The sequence below is a fragment of the Apaloderma vittatum genome, unplaced genomic scaffold (genome assembly GCF_000703405.1).
Source record: "Apaloderma vittatum isolate BGI_N311 unplaced genomic scaffold, ASM70340v1 scaffold9896, whole genome shotgun sequence".
Taxonomy (NCBI): domain Eukaryota; kingdom Metazoa; phylum Chordata; class Aves; order Trogoniformes; family Trogonidae; genus Apaloderma; species Apaloderma vittatum.
In genome coordinates this window covers 82,039-105,909 of record NW_009721243.1, presented here as the reverse complement: position 1 = coordinate 105,909, position 23,871 = coordinate 82,039, and the positions used below count along the sequence as shown (strand labels likewise).

Genomic DNA, 23,871 nt, shown 5'->3' with positions numbered 1-23,871 from the left:
ATGCTGGGAACAGCACTGAGAACATCCCTAGTATCTATCAGACAGAGCAAACGTCAACCCGAAAGAAACCAGAAGGCAGATTTTTGTAGTTAAAAGAGGAAATGGTGGACAGCTAATTCTAAAAAAAAATAATAATAATCAGCAAAATCCCTACACACGGCCTGGGACTTTCCATCAACATAGGGAAAATCAGCACAGTCCCCAAAAGACAACAAATGCTCTTTGGTTGGATTTCTTCTTCACCAAAGCCATCTCTGGCAGGTTGATGGAGACAGGCCACCTACTAAGCTCTACCTCATTGCCTTGAACCAAAGGAAGAGCCCTCAAAGTCACCTCTAACATACACCTTCGTCCAAACCAGCAATGGAATGGCCGTCGGGATTTGTGCTGCAGGACCTGACCCACCACATCAGGAGCATTTACACAATTCTCCACATAATTTTCTAGAACTAGAATAAAAAAAAAACGATCTTGTGCTTTTGGGGCACAACATATCCCCAGCTGCCAGCCCTTCTCTCTAGAGGGGCAGCAACATCCAGAAACATATTTATTCCCACGGAGCCACCTGCTCTCAAGCAAATCCCTGGATGCTCCTTGGGAGAGTTTTGCCTGGCTGTTGTGGCACTGGGTCTGCCGAACCTTTTCTGCCCCAGGAGCACAAAGTGCAAATTTTTGGTGCTGTTTCATCTAGTATCAGATTGCACTTCTCCCAGTTTATCTAATTTTTTTTTTTTTAAAGTAGATCATATCTTCCTCTGCCAAAGCCCTATTGATTTTATGAGAAGGTGTTTTCTTCCACCGTGGGAACATTCACCGTAATCCTTTTAAGAAAGGTTAAACAAGTAATAGTGGCATCTTTGTTCCCCCTTTTCATTAAACGTAGGAGAAGCTCAATAAGTGTGAGGCCAACCTCTCATCAGACTAGACCCAAAAAATGACTGTTTAGACAGGTTTCATTAAGAGTCATCAATGATTTTTTTTTCTTTTTAGTAGAAATCATGAGGCCATGGGTGAGACCATCAAAATATTATTTTAATCTTTGTTCCTTTTGCTAGTTACACTTTCTAATCCTCTCATAGAAGCCTGGAAATCACTCACACAGTTTCCTTTCTCCCCATAACAAACTAGGAACCTCGTTTGCCACTGAAAATGGGGAGACACCGACCTGCTGTTAAACCACATCCCCAAGCCTGCAGTCCCCAGCTACAGTCACTGAAACCAGGTTCTGAGCTTCTCCGTCTCTTTCCAACGTGGCTGAAATTAAAATACCTTTTTTTTTTGTTAATTTGAAAACAAAGTTAACTTGAGTCACCTGTTACCCTGAGATCATATTCCTGGTGCTTTCACATCACCACTGACAACTCCTCCCTCTCCTTCTTCATACGTTTGTGAGGATGCTCATTCCCCACAGTCCTTCTGTTCCTCCAAGAGCCCTTCCACTTCAAGACACAACCCACCCCATGAGGGTCCTCTGGGGACTGAAGCAGCTCCCAGCTTGCTATTATTGCACTGGAAAAGACCAGCACATTCCCCTTCATGTGCCCCATGTCCCCCTCTAAGGTCTTCTAATAAGAAAACACAGATCAGCTCATTAGTGATGATGCAGCAGGAGATCCTGACGGGGGGAGTGGCCATGGCAGGAGGCACCAAGGGGAGCAGGAGGTTGCTGTCACCTCCTATGTCCCAGCTGCTTCTTCCTGAGATGAGTTTGTTTCATAATGTGAACATTTCCACCTGGGGGAAGCTCTAAAATCTCCTAGAAAGCAGTAAAAGCTGAAATATTCCTGCAGCTAATGCAGGGTCAGGTTGTGAGGGTCACCAGGGCAACTACACTGCTGCAGGATTTCCAGTCTAGAGAAAATACTGGTTCTGATGATTTTGGTAGGGATATATTTATGGGTCTATTTACCTCTGTGTGTGTAACTCTCATTAACGTAAACGAGAGATTCCACACAAGCCCCTTGCAAGCCGAAAGGAGAACATTCCGATGGTCTTAATCATGCGCGGAGGGTTTCGCTTGGGAATGCCATTACAGAAATAGGGGTTTGCAACAGTGAGGATGACTGTGGTCTCCACTGGCGTGCCTGCTTGGTTAAATCAAACGAAAGCACCGCTGTGGCCCTACCACCAAAGTGAGCTGGGGACGATGGTCAGAAAATGAGGCACCTCCTGATCCACCTCCTCCTGCCAAGCTTTAAGGACATGCTGGTGGGACGCCCGCCCCGAGGATGGCGTGGCACGGGTGCCAGCAGACGGAGACAACCGAGGCAGCGATTTCTGAGCACATTTTGTACAGATCTGGGTCTGCAAGCCAAGGCTTGCCTTGGGCCTTTGTAACATGTGTTTTAGCGCCGGGTCCCATTTATCTGCCCTGTCTGTGCAATTGATAATAGACTCATGAAAAGCACAGCAGAAATGCTGAAATATCTGCCTATTATGCAAGCTGTAACTTCAGACAATAACATAAATTCCATCGCTTTAACCAATATACCATTGTCCTTTCATTACACAAACAGATACCTAACATGCAAACAGAGAGAACAGCTTGTATTAAATTGATTTCAGTTCGTAAAGAATGTAGTATCAGTGCAGGCTAAAAACACAAAGTTATTCAATGCATTTAGAAGTAGGCAGATTCCACAAGCTTATGCATGTTACACGTCTGGTCTTGAGGTGAACACGGATAATGAGACTCTTCTGTGATTGACCCGACACCAGACAACACTGGAAGCGTTGATCTGTGAGGTGGGGCTGCAAGTAAACCAGCAAAATCCCGTGGGCCAGATACCTGGCGTTCATCAGCATCCAGCTCTTGCCTTCAACAGTTTTACCAGCGGAGCTGCTGATGGTTCAGCTCTGCGTTTCCAAGCTGGAGCAGTTGGAAGGTTTTGAGCCAGGGTGGGCTGAGGTGGGAGGACCACTGGAACAGCCCATCCAGGAGCTGAGATGCTGTTCAATACCCTGGGCTCAAACCCAGCCTCTCATCCTGGAAGGCACCAAAACCAAAATCATCTCCCAAACACTTCTCTCTGCTGCGACACCGCTGCAAACCGGGAGGAAAGGATTACACCCGTTCAAAACCTGCTGGATGCTGCTGTAAACCACTAAAAATATGTATATATATCCAAATGATTTATCTGCTCCTGATGACTTTAGGAGGCTGGGGAGGTTCTCCCTGCCTGCATGGGGTTGCATCGAGCCTCGCCCCCGGCCTGAAGCTGCAGCTTTCCGGGGAGAGGGTTTGGCAGCAGGGACAGCCCATTTCTTTGGGCCACCCCCTTCATTGAGAAAGCTCAGGGAGCTCACCCAGTTAAAAATAACCCTCCCTGCGCCAGAAAAAAAGAAAAAAAGAAAAAAGAAGAAGAAGAAAAAGAAAAAGAAAAAGAAAAAGAAAAAGAAAAAGAAAAAGAAAAAGAAAAAGAAAAAGAAAAAGAAAAAGAAAAAGAAAAAGAAAAAGAAAAAGAAAAAGAAGAAAAAGAAGAAGAAGAAGAAGAAAAAGAAGAAGAAGAAGAAGAAAAAGAAGAAGAAGAAGAAAAAGAAGAGGAAAAAGAAAAAGAAAAAGAAGAAGAAAAAGAAGAAGAAAAAGAAAAAAAGGAAAAGGAAAAGGAAAAGGAAAAGGAAAAGGAAAAGGAAAAGGAAAAGGAAAAGGAAAAGGAAAAGGAAAAGGAAAAGGAAAAGGAAAAGGAAAAGGAAAAGAAGAAAAAGGCTACTTATACCCTGGATCAACTCCTGGGGCTGATTCAGCAGGTGGCCCCAGGAAGGGTCGAGCTGGGACAAGGCAGGAGGAGCCACCCGGGGGGACCACGGGCACATCCCGCTGACCCGGTGCTGTGAGACCCGTTTGGTTGTAAAACAGCTTGACATCGACAGACAATTCATTTTGCTGCAACTGCCAGGGGCTGGAGATGGGAGGACTCTCCTTCTTTTATAATTTTGATTTTAGTTCCTGTGTTTTCAGTTTATAAATGTGTTATTTTACGTTTACCTCGCGCGGCTCCCCACCCAGCTGAGTCAGGGCTGTTCCATCATGTGCTGTTTCCAAATTCTTGGCTGTAAATGTGTCATACATGGACAGCAAAAGGGCCAGCTCTAAATGCCCAAAGAGAAACAGATGATTAGCCAAACAGTTTGATAAAACTCAGAGAATTCCCCATCCACCTCCGCACACAAGTTTAAATATGGAGCAAGACAGAATAATATAGATATGTATTTTTTTCCCCCCATGTTGTTTTCTGTTTTGACTTCTTTGGGATCACTCAAAGGGAGGTTCAGGCTTTGATCTTCTCTATTGGCAACATTTTTTCATCTAGGTTTTTATAGTTTGAGAGGAGATGTTACACGCTTGCAACAGAGACTATCAATATGATGTGGGTCCGAACAAAAAACCTGGTGTCGGGTTCTCCATTTGGAGTGTTACCTCAAGCTTTGAAGTTTGTAATGATTCAAAAGCATCTAGAGCTGCTACAAATGTTAATAAAATTAAAGCCATCTGAAAGTGAGGCTTGCATGTGCCTTTGAAAGTAGGTCTGTGATCAGTTATTACCCTCAATTACCTTGTTGTCCACTCTTTTAGCTCGAGGTTAAACTCTTAACACTTTGCTTTGAAGTGGTTATCCTTTTATCTATGACCGGACTGAGGAATTTAAGGGCAATAATCAATGAGAGCTTCATAAGAATAAAGGGGAGACAAGGCAAGGAAAATAGGTGTGAATGTTCCCTTAACGGCTGCCCGGGGTTTGGAGGGGCTGGGACAGACACAGAGCTCCTCCATGAACCTTCAATAAAACAAAAAAAAAGGAAAAAAGGAGGAAAGAAAGAGGGGAAAAAAGGGGGGGAATGAACGAAAGGAAAAAAGGAGCCCCAGCATTTTCCAAGTCACTGCTAAAAATAAAGCAAAAGCACTCGTTCAGGGTGCGGCTGGGAGTGGGGAGAGCACGGGGAGGTGAAGCCTTCATCAAAGGCGCAGGACGAGTAATGAGGCACGGAGATACGATTAAAGTATTGCCTTAATCACAGCTTTGATGTCCGCCAAGGCTCCTCACCCTGCCGAGCCTCAGCAGGGACCCAGACAGGTCCCCACACCAGGGTCCCGCCGCCCTGCCTGGCCCCAGCAATGACCCCCCAGCCCAAAGCTTCGTCCGTGGGCCCCGAGACGGAGAGCGGGACACGGGCGAGTCCCTCCCCAGGTGGGACGCCCCAGCAAGGGGGTCTCCGCCTTTGCCCAGGAGCAGTAGCACCTCGCTGGCACCCAGGAGGTCCCAAACCCCACCCCAAAGCCGCCGTGGGATGCAGGAGTCCCTTCTCGGAGGGAGGCAGGACCAGGGAAGGGGACTCGGAGAATTAACCTGCCCCGTTGTTGTCAGTGAGGATGCTGGTGACATCCCAGAATTAACCTGCCTGATAGTTGTCAGCGAAGATGCTGGTGACATCCCTCGACACGCCCCGACAGGACTCCAGCACTTTCCTCGTCCTCTGCTTTCACTCCCGCCAGGGGAAAACTAGTGTAAAACTCCCAGCCAGATTTTTTTTTAATTTTTTTTTTTTTTTTTTAATTTGAGGTGCCTAAAGCAAGGTGTTGAAACGCACGCTGAGCACTCCGAGCTTGGCAGGGGATCAAGCCCAAATGGGCTGGTTTTTCTGAAGTCCCGAGCGCAACCTCCAACACTGTCAAGCGAGAGCTGCGTGTGCTCAGCATCTCCGAAAATCACGCCGCTCCGCTTTGATCCCCTGCCAGCGCTCGGATCTGCGTGTCTAATTTAAGGTGCTTGGGTTGGAAAATGTTCACAATTATTGTTACTCTAAAATTAAATCAGTGCTTAATTATCGAAATTGATGGTAACTTAGAGTGGCATTTTCGAAAGAGCCTAAGGGAGCCAGAAGGAGATTTTCAAAGGCAGTTTAATGTCTCAGGGCCACGTCTACCTCCGCATACCTGCAGTTTCTTACTGACTGCTCCTGCTTCGGCACCTTTTTAAGGCCAGCTGAGCGGGGCTGAGGTCCCTTTAGCAGGAAGGTACGAGGTGGACCTGAAGCCATGAGCACAGACCAAACTCTTCAGCCCTCCAAATGCACTTGGCTAATTCGCAGTGAAAAATCAATTGGCTTTGGGTGCCTAATTCTCCTATAATCCTTGAGATAATCCCAGCTTTAGGCTTCCAGATACCATTAAAAAAACAAAACAAAAAAGCAAACAAACAAAAAAGAAGAGATTCGTGCAAATAGAATACAAACCAAACATATATTTCATATAACTTTCAGACACTCTGAACTTAATATGAAATAGGTTGAGGACAATAGCAATAAAATATTGCCCAAGAGAGAGTAAAGGCACCAAGACCATGAAGCCTGAGGCTGAGAAGACTCTTTCGTAATTAAGGTAGCCTCCAGACAATGATTGTCATACGCAGGCATTGCTCAAGGATCCAGCCATTACTGCTTTCATTATAATTTTTCGGGAGAGGATCTTTTTCTGGCTCGGCTCCACCTTCATTCAAAGCTCCCAACTGGCCCCAGTCACTAACGAGAAAGCGTTGATTGAGAAACGCTAATGACAGCCTCCACGGGATACCAAGGAGCGCGGCCGCGGGAGCCGTGTGCTGCGAGGGGGCTGGGGGCCCCACGGGTCCAGCCCAGGAGGTCTGGTGACAGAGGTGACACTGGCCGGGGCCATCAAAGGCCAGGTCTGCGATGAGGCCACCTCCAAGTGTGCAGAAAGACACGGATCACTGCTGCATTTCAGAATTTACACAGACTGGTTTTGGGGCTGGAATTGGCCCTGGAGTTTCCGTTTTGCCATAAAGGGGGAAAAAAAGGCATGAATTAGAAACTCCTCTCTGTTTGGAGAAAATTTGATTTCCCAGTAAAATCCAAATTCGACTAAAAAAAGATTTAGTTGGTCCTAATTATGCCACCTGGTCCCAAGTGAATCTTACTGGAATCGCAGGATTAACTCCCATCACCTGACGTTATGCTGAGCATGACCGTGCCTGTCTACCCTTAACTGCTGACCTATCTTAATCATCCGAGTAATTAATACGCTGAAGCAAAGTCGTGTTCCAACAAGGTCTAATTTTCTAGTGAAGACAAGAGCCAAGGAGTCTTGAAAACAAAAGGGAACACCCCGCGATGGCTTCCTCATACATCGAACCACGGCGGGTCATTGCTGCTCTACCTCCAGAGCCCTTCACACACAAGCCCAGGAGGACCAGGAGGACTCTCCGTCCCAGCTAATTCCTGGCTAAGCAGAAATCCCAAATTGTGGCGGCGAGGTCAGGGCTGAGACACTCGCTGCTGCTCTGATGTGTGGCCAATTATGAGCACCTGGATGCTCAGGCAAGAGGGAGGTAATGCAAGAAGGTAATGAAGAAAGAAAGAAACACTTTCAAGTTCTCATTGTTTCTGTAATAATGCTTCTGCTTAGACAGCCTGCCCGGAGACGGTCGGGGCACAACCCAGCTCCTGGGGAGCCTCCTTGGCTGCTGGAAATCCCAGCTGACTGTTGCGGGGAGCACAGGCTCATCCCACGGAGAACTGAGCCCCACGGGATGGGGCTGGCTGCAGCGACGTACCCTCTTGCTCTATGATTATTACTTCATATTCTTTTTTCCCAGCTCGTTATACTGAAGAGTAGAGTCAGATACCATAGAGGACATGGCTTTGCTCCAAAACTGTCCATAAACTCCAAAACTGGTTCCATAAAAATATTAGAAAAAACTTTTTCCCTGTTAGGGTGACAGAGCTCTGGCCCAGGCTGCCCAGGGAGGGTGTGGAGTCTCCTTCTCTGGAGACATTCAAAACCAACCTGGATGAGTACTTGTGTGATCTACTGTAGGTGCCCCTGCTCTGGCAGGGTGGCTGGACTAGATGATCTTTTGAGGTCCCTTCCAACCCCTGACATTCTGTGATTCTGTGTGTGATCTCTCTGCAAAGCAGCAGAGCTGGCCGAGCACACCCGGCTCTGCTCCCTGCACCTCCTGATAAATGCCCGCGGCTTTTTTCCTCCCAGAGCTGGCTCTGACCTGGGCAAAGGACCCGAGAGCTGTTCCTGTGCTCTATCCCGGGTCCTCCCCTGGATGGAGGGGACCAGCTTCCTCAATCCTTGAAGGAGGGAATAAACGATGCCACAAAAGAGCACATATCCAGAGAAGCAGCCTGGGGCTGCAGGACCTCGCACCATCCCAGCCCCATGAAGTCCAGCAGCAGTTTCCCACAGCCAGACAGGAGTCACAGGCTAATGAAGATCAATCAGGTCCTTTAAAGACTTGAATTCATTTTCTCCCCCACCCAGGAACAGATAGTCCTCTCCTGGGTCTTGTCTTAATGTTTCCCTCACCCACTCCTCCTCCAGCACCTTCCGCTACACGAGATCTTCCCTTTTGCTCCCTCCATCAGCTTTAAGCGACAAGACAGGCAACAAGAAAGAGCAACTCCCTTCGTTGTGTTTTGCCCATTCCTCTAACACATTGCCCCAAACCCCCCTGGGACACTGTCCCGTGGGGCAGACTGGTCCTCACCTTCTCCCTCCAGTACAGAACCCACTGCTTGAACTGAATCTCCCATCTCAGGCATCCCAGGCTCCTGCAAACCACCCTCCTCTGCCGGAGGGGAGCTGGGGCTGAGCGAAACTTCTCCGAGTTCCCCCTCAAAACGGCAGGGGTGGGGTAGGAGAGGCACAGCCCTCCTCGAGGCCGCGGCAAGGTTTTGTGACAGCTCCAAAGAGTTGGCAAATCCCCGGATAAAAGGGAAAATATGTTCATAATAAATAACACTGAAGTAACACGTTGCGAAATATTTACTCCCTCGGAAAGGCGGCTGTTTGCTTTCAGTGGAGCTGCCATCTGATCCTCTGCCAAAGGGCTGTAAAAGATACTTTTCTGTGGTTGGCGAGAGAAAACCAGGTGCCCAAGAAAAGTGCAACGACTGCATGTGCACGGGCACAAGTGCGTGGGGAGAGGTGCTGAGTCGTGGGGGTCTCCAGCTCCCGAGAGCCCCGCAAAGGCTTCTGCAGAGCAGACATCGTGTAGTTGAAACTTTAATTTTAATGCAACTAATAATTTGTCAGCACAGAGACTGAGGGAAGGAGAATAGAGGAGAGGGAAAAAAGAAAGAGGTGTTGATAAAATACTTGTTAGGAAGAAAATTGGATTAGTGGTGCCATTCTGGCCATGAAGTTCTTTGAGCCAGAGAAAAGAAAAATAATAATCTCGTTCCTTTTTTCCCCCTTCTCTCTGCAGCCCACAGAAGGCCTCACAGCCAAAACATCAGCCCTTCTAATCTTATTTTCTTTTTTCTAGCACGTATTTTATTAACCCCTTTTCTCATTTAACTCCTATGAATAGCTCAGTGGGTAACATCCTTCTTAGAAAGTGAAAACCTCCTTGGAGATGCGGCGCAAGAGGAGAAATGCAGACAAACTTCCAGCTCCCGCACTCAGAAGAAAAGCCCCCTCTGTAATCCTGTCTGGTGAATCCCGACGTTGTACCCCAAGGTAGCCACGAGTTCCAGGTCCCCTCTTTGAAGGGGGGGGGACGCTCGGGGAATTTATCTGCCGACTCCATGCCAGGAGACTGTTCCTGGCTCTGTAAGCTCCACAGACATGGTGGGGAGACTAGAAAATAAATAAATGCTTCTTGTTGGGAAAGTATATATTCATCTACAGCAGAGTAAGATGAAGTTGGGTGCTATAAATCACCTTTCTTTTACATCTTCCCTCACCAGCTATAGGTCACACACAATGAAATCCCCTAGCGTGGGGGTGAGCCCAGTACCCCTGCACCAGGGCTGGGGCGGTCCTGGACCAGGGACTGTGCTGCTGCTGGCCCAGAGGCTTCGAGCAGTTTTGTCCCTGCCAGCCCCAAGTAAAACTTGATTTGTCCCCTGGCAGGATTTTGTGCCTGAAAGTAAAGACGCAGTTGAACTCATAAAGCTCAGGGGCCAGCTTTCCCTCTGCACAACAGCACTAGAGGTGTGCTCAAAAGGCCAAAAAAAACCCACAACCCCAAAACCCCAAATCCACAATTAAACCATCAAACCCCAATGGTGATAGTCCTGTCCTGCAGTGAGTGAGAACAGAGATTTGGCCTGGCCGCACAGAAAATACCGGCTCCAGAGGGCTGGGCTGCTGCCTCCTCCCCTGCGAGCAGCAAACCTTCCGGGGAGAGGAGCGGGAGCAGGATCCAGCCCTGCACGATATTCGTGTGTTATTTTCCTTGACAGCTGTGGTGCATAGTGGTAAGTGCATGTTTAATTCATTCACAATTTATGGTGTAATGAGAACAATGAATGTGTCTGAGGGAATAATTGCTTCACGGCGGGGATGCTGGAGAGTTCAAGTTGGTTGGCACCTGGACTTTGAATCGGGGCTGGCGGGGATTGGCTCCGCCGGCCCCACAATAGCACTGATCACAAAGCTGCCAGGGATGGGGAGGGGGTTCAAAGTCACCCCACGCCCCCACAAGCCTTTCGCCGGGACGGCAGCGGCTGAATCCAAGCCCCCTTCGACCCGCCTGGACCCGTTTACCGGGCACCGGGCGAGAGCTGCGACCGGGGTAGTTGGCTTTTTTTCAACCTGCATTTACAAGCGAGTTTTGCCGCAAATCCCTTGAAAACACCTTCCCGTCCCCACCCTGGGTCTCCCTCCAAGACCCCTTCACTGCCTGGTCCTGGCCGCATCTACCAAAAAACCTCCTTTTGTTGGGGGTTTAGGGAGGGGGTTGACCCTTTCCACTGTCCTCAGCAGCCACATGGAGTTTCGGAGGCCTCAGAGGTCAAGAGCATCCATATGGAGGGCCCAGGAGCTCCGTGCATCTCCCAGCTGTCCCCACGGCAGCTGTGCTGGCAGCCCCCGAACAAAGCTCATTAGGGGGCTCATTAGGATGCTCAGGGGTTGCTCTGCACTGTCCTGGAGGAGCCCCGAAATCAAACCACCCCAAGAGGGCTGCAGCGAGGAGGCATCATGCTTGGCCCTGCGTACGAACGGCCAATTACTTGTCAGGCTGAGAGCAGAGAGATCATGTTTTCTATCGCAGGCTCTTCCCTGCAGCGGCTGAGCGGGGCCAGGTTTAGAGTTGACACTAAAGAGATGCCGACAAAGCATTGCTCAAGCCTTGGCCCATGCAGTGCAGGACCTGGAGCAGCCCTCTGCAGCTCCTGCCTCTCGGCACCTAGCAGAAACGCGGGTCGGATTGCTCCAACAGACGTGTCAAAGCACGAGCAACACATCTTCTGCGCCACAAACCCACCCCGAGGAGATCATCTGTCAAGATGGGTCTCTTGGACGTAGCATCACAACATCTGAGAGAAACAGGCTCTTCATCCAAGAGAAAAACACTCTCGCATGGAAGGTGCTGTGTGACCACAGAGGCTGTTAATTATTACCCCGTTCTATCGGGGAGCTGTGCTACAGACCATCAGCGCTCGAGCTCTTCCATACATGGGCTGCCTGGGATGGAGCTGGGTCCCCGTTCTCCACACGGGAAAGCTGTGAGCTGGGGATGGGCTGGCCTTGGACACCTTTCAGAGATGCTGAGCCGAGAGCCCTGTTACACATTAACCCCCACGCGGGACTCTATGAAACGTTCTGAGCACGTATGTAACACTCGGTAGTAAACGGAGTCTGCTTGTAGCTGGGGCAACATCTGGGTATGAGCAGATGTGGGCCAAGCTGATGAGCAAACCACTGCGAGGGCTTTCCCCTTCTGGGAGAGAGGGCGTTCTTCTAAGTGCTTAAAAGACTTAGGTCCATGCTCTCATTGACTTAGGAACCTAATTCAGATTATAAGGACCGAGATTTTAGGCTCTTGCGTCCCCGTGAAAATACTCCACCTGTCTACACGATGGAAATTGCCACAGTTAGGAGTGGAAGACAGAGCCTAGGTGCAGACAGACACATGAATTTGTAGTCCTGACAGAGAACCGTGTTTTATCCCATCTAGTCTGAGGTTAAACACAATGTTCTGTCAAGCCACATACGGAGGAAGACATGGTTTGGCAGCGGCGTCTTGCATAACCACGGTTAAACATGGCATACCTCCGCGGGGCCGCGATTTGCATCGTGTGGAGCGGCTGCCAGTTTTACTTTCATCTGCATCTTAGGAACATCGAGGAAGCGGCATCGCTGTAAAGACATCAGCCGCTACGTCCTCCCTGTAATGCTCTGTCTCGTCACCGCTTTCTCGGGAGCTTCAGCTGCTGGAAACCCCGACACCTCCCTGCTCGGGGAGGAAAACCACAGCGGCCAAGCACTTGAAAGGAGACCCGGCCAGGACACAGTCCTCATCCCTCCATGGGCAAAGAAAAATTAAAACCAAAGCAACTGCAGGTGTAAAATGTGAATTTGGCTGGGGAGTGACATCTTCTCCCCCTTCTCCATCTCCTCCCGAAGCTCAGCCATGGCCTGAGCCCCCCCAGAAGTCCCATCCCTGCAGGAGGATCCAGACCCACCCCGAAGCCCTGGCTCCTCTCTAGACTTCCAACACAGGCAGCCCAGATGACAGGTATGGATACAAATAATCCATAATTGCACATGGTTAATTACCGAGGGTGCTTGGGTTCCTTGGGAGAACATTAGGTTGCAAAGAGTCTCAATCAAAGAGCCCTTGGGGCATTCAAATCCAGGCAGGCATCAAACCCCATAGCTGTTGTGAAAACACGGCTTCCAATGCCTGCTGCCAGATGGAAAAGGCTTTGACCTGCCTGCCCAGTAAATAACACGCCCTGGAAGGGCTCCTCGCTGCAAAGCGAGGGCAAAGGCTGCGGCCTCGGGGGTACAAACACCTGCGGGAGCTTCCTGCGAGTCCCAGCACTCAGTGGAAGGGGATTGCAGAAGGCTTTAACCAGACCCATCGCCCCAACGCGGGACGCAGCATCACACCACGGGCAAAGCGAAGGAGATGTCTCTCTCTCCTCCGCCGCGTTTCCCCTGTTTTTCTCCCAACCCCAACACCTGGTGCCCCTGCAGGGCAGCTCTGAGGCTGCGCTCGCACAAGATGCGTTTTACGGAATTGTTTTTCGCAGCTTGGAAACCATTAGAAGAAAAGTCAGCTTAGGAAGTTTTGTCAAAAAAATCGTGACTGGAAATTGCAACCTCTGAAAATATTTTTAGCCAGACCAAACCAATGTGTAACATGTAATTATGTTTTTATAATGACGGGACAGCATCACGGGCAAGTAAAGGGAATGAAAGCAGGAAGAAGTGAATAAAAATAATAATCACAAATTAAGAAGAGAATTATACACACCAAATTCAGGGGAGAAATTACAAATCAAACCAAGGTGCATGGTAAAGTCTTTAACTGGCAGAATGAGAGACAGTTCAAAGGACAGTGGTTTTTAAGAAAATGGTACAATGAAAGATGACTTACATGATTTTTGTCCGCTATTGGATCAAAATGATAGACTAAGGGTGAAAAGTCAAGAGTGCTCTGTGTTTGGGGAAGAGCCAGATAAGCTACCAGAATGGACAATAAAACCTTTGTGCTGCAAAAGATAATGAAAGAACACATTAAACATCTTAAGCAAAAACAGGACTGTGACCAAAGCTGCCCCAGACTTTTTCAAAAGCAGGTCTCACAGACTGGCAGGCCACCACCACGCTCTATAAAACGTCCTGTTCAGAGAGGAAGATTTGGGATGCTCAAAAAACCCAACAGATTTAAAAGAATACATTTTAATTAACGCCACTCTAATAATGCCCTATTCAAATAACTTACTATTTTTCAGAGAAAAAACATGATGACGACTGAAAGCAGGAAATTACAACTGTTGTGAGACTGAGGGAACTGGCTCCATTCTGCTTGGAAAGGTTTAGTAAGAGGTGATCTGACCACGGTCAGTAAGAATGTAGAAGAGGATTTTTGGTAATATTTGGGAAGTAGTTCTTTTTCTCATAGAGATGTTCTGTTTCAGCCAGACCCACTGGATTTGAAGCAGAAAATTAACTCAGGGAAGTTTTAGGAATGGTGTCCCTAGGCCATTCCTGAATCCCTTTTGGTCTTTATATCTCTAAATACAAGTTTCTAAGCACCCATGAAGCTATTTCACAGCTTAGCACTCACATGAGCATGTGTATATTTACTCAGAAATGGCTCTTATGTGAAAAAAAGAGAAATAAAGGTGTGTAGATCCAGAGATCTCTGCATATACCAGTTAAAAAGCTCCTAGTAGTTGCATCAATTTAAAAATACTATTTCAGTTTAAGCTTGTCATTTCTCACCCTCTTCCTTACAATGGCTGTGTAACTTACAACAACTATCCGACCAAAACCCAGCATTTTCTGTAACAACAGCACTTGGAGGTGAAGGACTATGGGTCCTTCCTCCACCAAACACTTCCCATCCTCCTGTTTCATACAGCAGGAGCCATAATTTAAAAAAAATCCCACGTGCACGTTGGAGAGGCTCAACATGAGCAAAGCACTCCTCCTCCTCCTCAAAGGAGCCTCCGCAAAGACAAGAGTGACGCAGAGAGATGAACTGGGTGGGGGCTCGCCCACAACCTCTGAGGGGCCGTTTCCCCGTGGCGGCACCCGGGGCGGTCCAGCCCCCGACGCTCACGTGCGTCTCGGGATGCTCAGGCCCATCTGCTGAGGTGGCGTCACGCCAAGTCACATGTGGGCTTGATCCCACACGGGGCTCAGAGTCGCCAGCCAACAACTGCTTGTCGTGATGGCGTGGGCTCGCTCGCACCCTAAAACATGGTTTAGCAATGCCTGGAGAGAAAGGATCAAGCCCCACTGGAAATACGCAAAAGGAAATAGCCCACAGCCCTTACTAGATCCATCAGAAAGGTTAAATAACTCGACTCCACCAACACAGCACAACGTAGTACGAAAACACAAATCCACCCCACGCGGGGAGCTGCTTCTACCAGTATGAGACCCAACCAACTTACTGTGGGGCGAGACCTTCAGTTGTTCTTCGCAGACAAGATGTTTGCACGAGCCTTTCTGCGGTCACCCAACAGCAGAGCTGGAGCTGCTGACACAACGGACTGCGCATGAAGCTTGTGGGGCGCCAAAGACAGCGAATGAAGAGATATGGTTGGACTCGATGATGTTAAAGGTCTTTGCCAGCCTAAATGATTCTGTACGTACAACACTGCTGTTTAGAGAACAACTGCCTCAGCTTGGAGGAAGGCATCTGGGAGCAAAAACCAGTTCAGATGTAACTGGTGCTAAGGGCAGAGGCTAAGCATCACACCTGGCTGGGGGTCTGAAGGCCCCAGAAGATCCCCATTCGTCAGCACGTCCAAGCCTGGGCATGGGCCTGGGCTTAAGTGCTTCAGTTTAAGGTTAAGTGTTTGCACATGTGCTTTATTGAATTAGGGCCAAAGGTTCAGGTGGGAAGGGTCCCGCTGGGAACTGTCTCGTTTCTCCTGCTATTCTTTGTCCACGACCTGCAAGAGCTCTGGCCCTGCTGCTGCTGGGCCAGGGTGTGGGGTGGCACCTGGACCCTGTTGCTGTGACCGGAGCTTGGTTAGCAGGTGCTGGGTTACTTTTTTACTACTCCCAGTACTTATATTTCATAACCGTAGCATAAACCCAGTGTTTATGGCACCTGTAGAGCTGGCAGGAAGAACCATGTCAAAGGTATGACAAAAGGCCCTGAATTATCACGGGGGCCACCACCTGCACTGGGAGCAAACCTCATGTGGTGGGATGGGATTGCCAGCAGATGCTCCTCTGTTTGGCTGTTCTGTGCATGGGCTGTTGCAGAAAGGGGCACCCATGTGTTTGTTGTCCCCTTGTTTAAACCTGTCCTGCCTTTACAGCGAGGCAGTCGGGCCTCGTCCGACCTCTGGAAACTTTCGGGAGATTGATGTTGGCTTTAGGTGGGAAGCCGTGGGTCCTGCTGCTCCTTAGTCAGGAGCAATGCAACACGTGGAGACCCACGTCCCTGTGCCTGCGGGAGGTTCAAATCCCCTTTCTCTATGCTAAATGCTCCAGGAAGGTGAGGTTGGATCAGTTGCATGACAGCTCCAGGAGCTGGGCCAACCAGCCAGGCAGGCAGACGACAGCCTAGAGGGCCTCTTGTTCACTGCCTCATGGCAGCTCCTTATTGCTTTGCACGTCTTCAGGTGCAGCCACAAACGTGTGTCCTTCCAGACATGCCCAGGGCAGCAAAACAGGTATGTGCATTTCGGTGCCTGCCCCCAGCAGAAGGACACGTCCACCTCACGGAGGTGGCAACCCTATCTTACAAAACCGCTCGACGCTCACGTGCTGAGAGCAGAAGCCAAGAGAGCAGCTCCAAGTGTCTGAACCCCCACCAGCTCGATCCTGTAGCTCACAGGATTTCCTGGTTTACAAAGAATTGCAGGACCTGGTGAGGGATGTTGCCTTTACTAATCTAATAAAAGATCTTTCTCCAATTATTTCAAGTGCAAAGCACTTGATATTGTGTTATTTCCACTCACATTTGGTGGATCAATTCACACAACCTAATTTTAGGACTTCGAGACATTTTTCCATAACCACCTTTAACTGGATTGCCCACACTGCTCTATAAACAGAGAAAAACCCACAAAACACAAACTTCTCAGCACCAGCCACTGACAATTTCAGCTGTAACATTCAGCTCTATTAGGAGCAGTAATTAACGGTAAACGAGTTGTTGAACCATCTGCTCTGCTCCAGATCTGTGCCTGGGTGGGGCCAGGATGCCCAGTGGCCAACGCATCTGCTCAACAGGTTCTTAGTGTTGTAAATGCCCCACGGGCTCCGCGAAGAAGAGCTCGGGAGCCTCACCCTCCTGGGTGCTCAGAGCACTCTAACACGGGCATTTTGCTGAAAAAACTCAGCTGCAGACTTCAGAGAGGTATTTAAATTTCACACAGTGCTAGGCTGGAGTTTATGAAAACAATATGTTTCAGGTATCTGAACTCCTGAGCAGCTTTATGCTACACCAACTGCCACCAGACCTGTGGCAGGCCATCAAACCGCGGCCGGTTACCCTAAGCCTAAGGCTGGTACCCTGACCGATACACAAATCTTGCACAAGCAGGCTAAAAGCGTGGCTTAAGCAGAGGTCTGAAGAAATACAGCTTAGGTTTCCTCTCTCCATTTTGCCAAAGCATCTTCACACAGACCCGGCCGCTCTCCTGCTCTGCTGTTGGAGCTCTGGGTTTCTCTCGAAGGAAGAGGAATCGGGGAAGCACCTTCTGCCTCCTCCGCCTGCACACTGCTGCACGGCGGGCTTGACGCAAACACGTGTATTGCTGGTAGGAACAGGAGGCTGAGCTGGTTCAGGCGGTGTGAGCCGTGGGCCGGGTGGTTTTGGTGGAGGACTCGCTGGCGCTCAGATGCCCTCAGCGCTCACCGCCAGTGCCCCCGTGCACCTGCACTTCCCCGGCGGCGTGGCTGACCAGGGAGCGGAAAGCATGGGCTGCGGGGCTGGAGGTGTTCTCGGGCTGCTGGCGAGGTCAAACAGAAACGCCAAACAAAGCAGTCAAGATATCCTTTCTGGTCTGTGAGCATCAATTACATACACAGCTGAGCTGGCACTTTGAGGTTTCATCCAACAGAGCTTTACAGACTCCAAAGAGAACGTTACAAACAACAACAACAAAAGTTCAGCACCTCTCCAGAGAAGAGGCTGTGAGCACCTTCTGTCCGTGGGCTGCAGAATGTGGCGTGCCACAGCTCCTGCCCCCCCGTCCCCCATCCCTTCCCTGCCCCTCCTCCCCCCGGGACCCCAGACAAGCGACATTTTATCTACTGCAGCCCAGTGAAGATGAAGGAGAGGGGAGGAAGAGCTGAGTAAAATAAGGGTTTTCATTACAGTTTCAAATCTATACTGAAATTAGTCAATAACCTCATCCACCGATGATGAACAAACAAGAAGATGACAAGCAAGTGTCGATAAGTTTTTTTAAGTAATATCATTCCTGAGCACAATTAAACACAGCCTTACAAACATCCAGGCTCTGGCTGTTGATGAATCACTTTGACCAATGGGTTTCTTACGGATTCTAGGTCTAAAATTTAAAAAAATTCTTTGAAGCCTTTCTTTGGGTAAAACTGGACAAAGTTAACTTCAGCATTCGTTTCACTTGAACAAGACAACGGCAGAATTAGGACCCGCAATCTTTTGAAATGATGGCCAAATCTGCCTGATCTTGAACTTTGGTATCAGGTTTCAAATGGGAGAAGAGTAAGACTCTTAAAGCACAAATCTTGTGAACAGATGTTATGAAGTTGGAAGTAATTGCCCAGCTGAGATAAAGGTGTCTTTAACCTGATCTAATTAAAGATGCTCCTGCTCACTGCAGGGGAGGTGGACTAGATGACCTTGAAAGGTCCCTTCCAGCCCAACACATTCTAGGATTCTGTGATTCTATGATTTTATTCCTTTACTCTGCTCATCCTACAAATGCACATTTCCTTGTTTCCAGTCCTAAGTACTAAGTCTGATGCACGTGCTGACATAGAGAAAGCACATCGCCGTTTCCACTAATCTATATGTCTACGGAGCATGTGAAACAAAATAGGCTGTTGGAACCCAGTTCTGCTGATAAAATTGCTTTAGAGAGCGGGTCAAAATAGGTCACAGCTCTAAAAGCTCCCTGTGTGAAGGTAAGCTGCACGCCCAGCTTCTCCAGGCTCTTCTGAAAATACTACCTTGAATATTGGACAGATCCGGGTTAAAATGAAAATTAGAGATTACCATTGCTAGCAACAGCATCAGGAGAGCCACCAGGAAAGACAACGTCTCTTCTCCCATGGCTAATGGTAAATAAGTGATGTTCTGTCCAGGGGCTTGGCTTATCTGCATTACTATAGATGTCAGATAACGTGAAAGAGCTGCACAATTGTTCTGTAGAAGTGTTACCCACCGCTCCCCTACGCAGCACACTCGCTCTCACACAAGACATGGTTTCGCAGGATCAGATCCTTATTCAATTCAATGATTTTTCACACACAAAAAAAGATTTCTAATTTAGGAAGGAAAAGTTTTATTTAATTATCTTTTTTTTGTTGTTGCCTGACCAACTGCGTATCTTTCACTGGCTTTATCAAAGAAGCCACCAGTAGCAGAGCACATCTAATTTTAAGTGGGCTTTACTGGCAGACTTAAAACTGATCATGCATTTTAGTTTCAGTAACTTGCAATTTCTGTGCTCTTTGATAGCGCACTTTAAAGAAAAAGCCTTCTTTAATGACAAAGGCTTAAAAGAAATGACCTTTCTGAACAAAATATCAAAGCTTAGAAAAGATAGTTCCTTGGAAAAAAAAGCCTGAATTAAAATGACCTTGTGTTCTGAAACTTTTTCGTACAGTATCTGATGTCTCACTTTTCCTTTGTACCCTCAGAACAAGACCAAGTATAATTTAGTAGTGTGTGGTGCCTCCAGTACATTTTGTGATTTGGGAAGGACTTGCAGTGCACTAAGATAATTAAAAAAAATTAAATCATATCGCATATATACTCTCTACCAAGAGCATTTGTCATCAGAATCAAAGCAGTGCCTGTTTTTCAGAAAATTCAATAAACCCCTGGAAGAAATTCTAGTGATGGCAAATATTTTCTTCTAGTCACAAGAACTATTTTTTTTTTCTGTGCAGCAAATTCATTTCTGAGTCTGAAACCACAGTCAGCAGAGATTTGGGCAAGTAACAGGAGTATCTGCTGTCACCAGTACAATCAAAGCACTGTTGCAGAAGAAAGCAGAGGGCTGGGAGCAGAAGGGAGGTTGTATCCCTTTTCTTCCAACTGCACCAGAAATGAGCATATTTGTTACGTGTAACGCAAGAACTGTGAGTGGCACTGAAATACAGCGTCACCTTGATCAGGGTCACCTCCCTCGATATCGGTCAAAAATGTTATGATGCCTTTTCCTCACAGGGTTTTATATAGAGGGAAAACAATCTTCTCTCACAGAGCAAAATCAGTAGAATTAAAGAATTAAAAAGCACAAATAAAGCTGCAGCCATACCCAAGCTGGTCCCACCTCAAATTTAGTTTCTTCTCAGGTTTACAAGCACCTTCGAAACGCCCCTCGTGTATTTGATGCTGGAGGGAGTTTCCCAGAGTTTTAAAATTCCCTGATTGACCAAGGTGCACCTTTCTCACGCTGCTTTTTGATCATCAATGACATCAGCAACCCAAATCCGTCAAAAATAAGGAAATTCAGGCCTGGATTCAACTATCTTCAAAAGGTCTCCGTGTTTCCTTACAGAGGTACCCCCATTACTACTTTCAGAAGTGACGTAACCGCCCAAATATCAAGCAAAACCACAAGCAAAACAGCAAAATCAATGCTGCCTCATTTCCTTCACGCATGACGAGAGATTTCACTGTCCCAGCGTCTGCCCTTTGGACCCAGGGCCATACCCAGCAGGTAACTCCCCGTGAGCACCCCATGGGTGCTTCTCCCCAGGAGCCCAACCATCCCTACCCTGCACCTCTCTGTGCATTTTACTGCCCACAATTACCTAAATGCATCCAAACAAATTCCTCCTCCTGCAGCTCACCCGCTGCCCCGGGCGATTTTTGGGCCCCCTGCCGCAGCACCTCCTCCCTTATCGGAGCCTGTACAAGCCCTTATCTATAATTAGAAGAATCACTTGTTGATTCAAGGAAGGTGGAAAACCTGCCCAGGCGGGGACCAGCCCGACAATGAGCACAGCATCCGGGAGAGCTGGGGCTGGAGCGGGACAAGGAGCTCCCTGCCAGGGGGTGGCTGGAGCCCAGCCTGCCAAAGCCTCTCCCCGTTGGTCTCCACGTCAGGAGGAGATAAGGACGCAGCAGCCGGGCGGAAGAGTGGCCAAGACCCTCCAAACCCTGCCCAGCCTCGCTGCTGCTGCCCGTGCCACAGCTGGGCTTAGGAGATGGGGATTTCCTGCCCCCTCCCAAGCACTCAGCGCATCGACCGGGCCGTGATACGGGTGCTGCCGGCAGGACGGTGCTTGGGGAAAACAAAAGCTATTCTTGTGTTGGGCGTATCTGAACTCATGGGTTACAAATGTCCTAAGGTACACCCTGACTCATGGATGGCCAAGAGGTAAGCGAGCCTTCCCCAGCCAGGAAGGGCGGGCTGTGAGGATGACTCCCTGTCCAGATCCTTCGGCTTCCCATCGCGGTTCAACCTCATCCTGGCAAACCCGCGGGAATCTGATAAATCCTGAGATTTACCAGGATCATCCAAGAGAGCCCACAGGCTCAAGGCCATATCGATTACGACTCTTTTTCATTAACGCCCCGTAACTCTGTCGGCAGAAAATGATGAAGGACTTTCCTGTGACCAGCACACCCAACTCCAGCAACAGATATAACCAGCAACAGTGGCTGCATTTGTTATCACAGTGTTTTCATTCTCACTCCAAGATTTTCCTTGACACACAGCATGAAAATATTTTGCCAGTGAACAAAGCCATACAAAACTCTCATAGGGACTGTGGCGACTGAGGTGAGTGAGATGCCCAAGCAGGAGAATAATGTCAAAACAAAATAGTACAAAATAATAGTATTTTAATATTATGTAAACTCATGGACATGAAACAATGTCAAAATATGTCAGAATATCTTGGACGATAATAATAATAGAAAATGGGAATTCCTTCATGTATAAAAGTGAAAAGAATGGTACTGGAATTAATAAAAATACTAGTAGAGGAAACTCCACTAGCTCGGTAAGCAAGCTCAGCACAGAGTCAAACACAGAGTTATCAGAAGTGTAAGTCTGTAATAAGATAATGATAAAAAAAATAATGGAAGTAAGATACAACTAAAAACATGCTGACATGAGCGATGGACGTGTTTTAATGAACTTCATCACATTTTATGTGCTAACAAACAGCCACTGATCTCTGCATTTGAATTTACAAGAGCCAAATCTTCAAACCTATTCAAAGCAGTCCATTTGGCAACCAAAGAAATCCAACAGCTCCAGCAGCTACCTGAAAACGAAGAGATTCTCATTAGTTATATCTTATTATTCTTACTATAAAAGCACAACAGGCTGAAGCCAGGGCTGGGTGGCAGGGGAGCAGCCACCGAGGAGTGACATCACATCTGCCGCCGTGCGCGTTACAGCAGCAAAAAGCAGCATTTCAGGGAGTGAGGGTCAGGTAAATGCTGACACAAAAACTAGGGTGAATGTAGTTTTGGAAAAAAGATCTGGTGAAGAAGAAGATTTCCCTGAAGAGAAGCAGCACAAAGCCACGACCAAGCCCGGTCAGGAGAGGAGCTGCCACGCGCCGTGCTGGGCTCCTTCCACTCCTGGCGTTTCGGTCATTTGTGGCCTGGCCTCATCTAAGGGGACGTGATTATTCAGCTTTTTAGACAGCTCTTTTCCTTACTGTGAAGACACTAATTCAGAATAAGGTTGAGACAAAACGCATCCCTTGGTAACGCTGCTGCTGCTGCTACTGGAGAGTGTCCAGAGGGTGCATTACAGCTTTACATGTATCTAACAAAGTTACCTGGACTGGACATATTACCAAGAATCTGTGGTATTTTCAGTATCCATTTAGCTTTAGCTAATTCTCATTAACAAATACCTTAGGATTAACATATTCAGGCAACTTGCACACTGCTAACATTTGTATGAATGTTTACGTATCTCACAAATTTTCACGCTACTTTTACAAGCACACATTGTTATTTGCAGAAACCCTCATGTGAGACAAGAAAGCATCATCAAACTCCATAAATATAAAGAAGCTGGAGTGGCTTTCCTAGGAAGTTTCCTTTTACTCACCTCTCCACGTGAATCACTTACTCTAAAGGCACAGCAAGGCTTTTTATTGCTGCAGCACTTGCCGTAATTTATATTGGAGGGTGTAAACGCCTGAAAAAAAAGCCCAGGCTCATGAAGATCCGGTACTTTGAAGATGTGATCTGTAATATTACGCGTTGCATCATTGTTTTCTATCTTAAAAGGAGGTGGCACCACCGCAGAGCTGCAGCTGTGCACCGAGCCACTGTCTCATCATGAACGTCGAGGCAAAGCCCAGACTTGCAATGCACCTGCAAGTTCTCTAATCTTGCTCTAATAGTACTGACTAAGCACTGGGAAAATTCTCAGACGCATGTTTACTGAAAATAAGGATCTTTCAAAACTGCAACGATATATGAGTGTTTTAATTAAGCCGTAAAACTTCAATAGCTGGGATCCCCAGGTGTGAAATGGTACAAATTGATCAAAGATAATCCCGTACCTTCTGGCATGGTGGATGTTCAGCTCTTCCTGGAGGATAGACACTCTTTTCTCCAGAATATTTACCTGTAAAATACATCCCATGTGAAAATGGGGCACAAAATTCTGATTATTAATTTTGCGCTCATTTCATAAACGTGCTTTTCTGGTCTATCTTGCCGAAATAAAATGCAGTAACACTTAAGCTGCATACTTGAATTAATACTTGATAGAAGATTGTTAGCGCAGCTTCCCTGGACCTGCTCCAGCTGCGAAGAGAGTCAAACCAGTTTTTAAACTCAGCTGGTGGTACCATATGGGTTTGCAAGGGTTTGGGAGCTCTGGTTCCTCTCGTGACTTCCATACGATGCCTGTGCTCTGATCCCTGCGCTTTTGCTCTTGTGATGAAGGCACTCACCTGTCCTTCCAGCGTATGAAAATTAATGTTTATTAATACCCTGTGGTCACTCTTGGACTCACCGAGAGCAGACAGCCGGGCAGCGTCCTTTATATTTAGCAACGCTTTTAGAAAACTTTGCCCGAGCCTCAAGTATTTTCTTTTTTTTTATCGTTTATTTTTATCACTGCTCGGTGCTTTTACCCAGCCTATCCTCTTCATCCCCCTCCAACAATAAATAATCCTGACAGGTGCAGAGGTTCCCCTGCCCTTCTTGTCTGATGTTTTCAAAGAGGAATTTCAACAATTTTCAAAGGCAAGGACACCTGTGCTTCAGC

At 47.8% G+C, this 23,871-nt stretch overlaps 1 protein-coding gene across 1 annotated transcript in view; it reads right to left on the bottom strand.

Annotated features, from left to right (window-relative positions):
* Positions 1-23,871, bottom strand: part of LOC104275370 (centrosomal protein of 112 kDa-like) — a gene marked incomplete at its 5' end in the record, with an annotated part of 109,898 nt that overhangs the window by 4,454 nt on the left and 81,573 nt on the right. Inside the window, one exon of the mRNA XM_009871301.1 lies at positions 23,159-23,223. Within this exon, the coding sequence (XP_009869603.1) occupies positions 23,159-23,223 (65 nt within the window). The remainder of the gene's footprint in view (positions 1-23,158; positions 23,224-23,871) is intronic.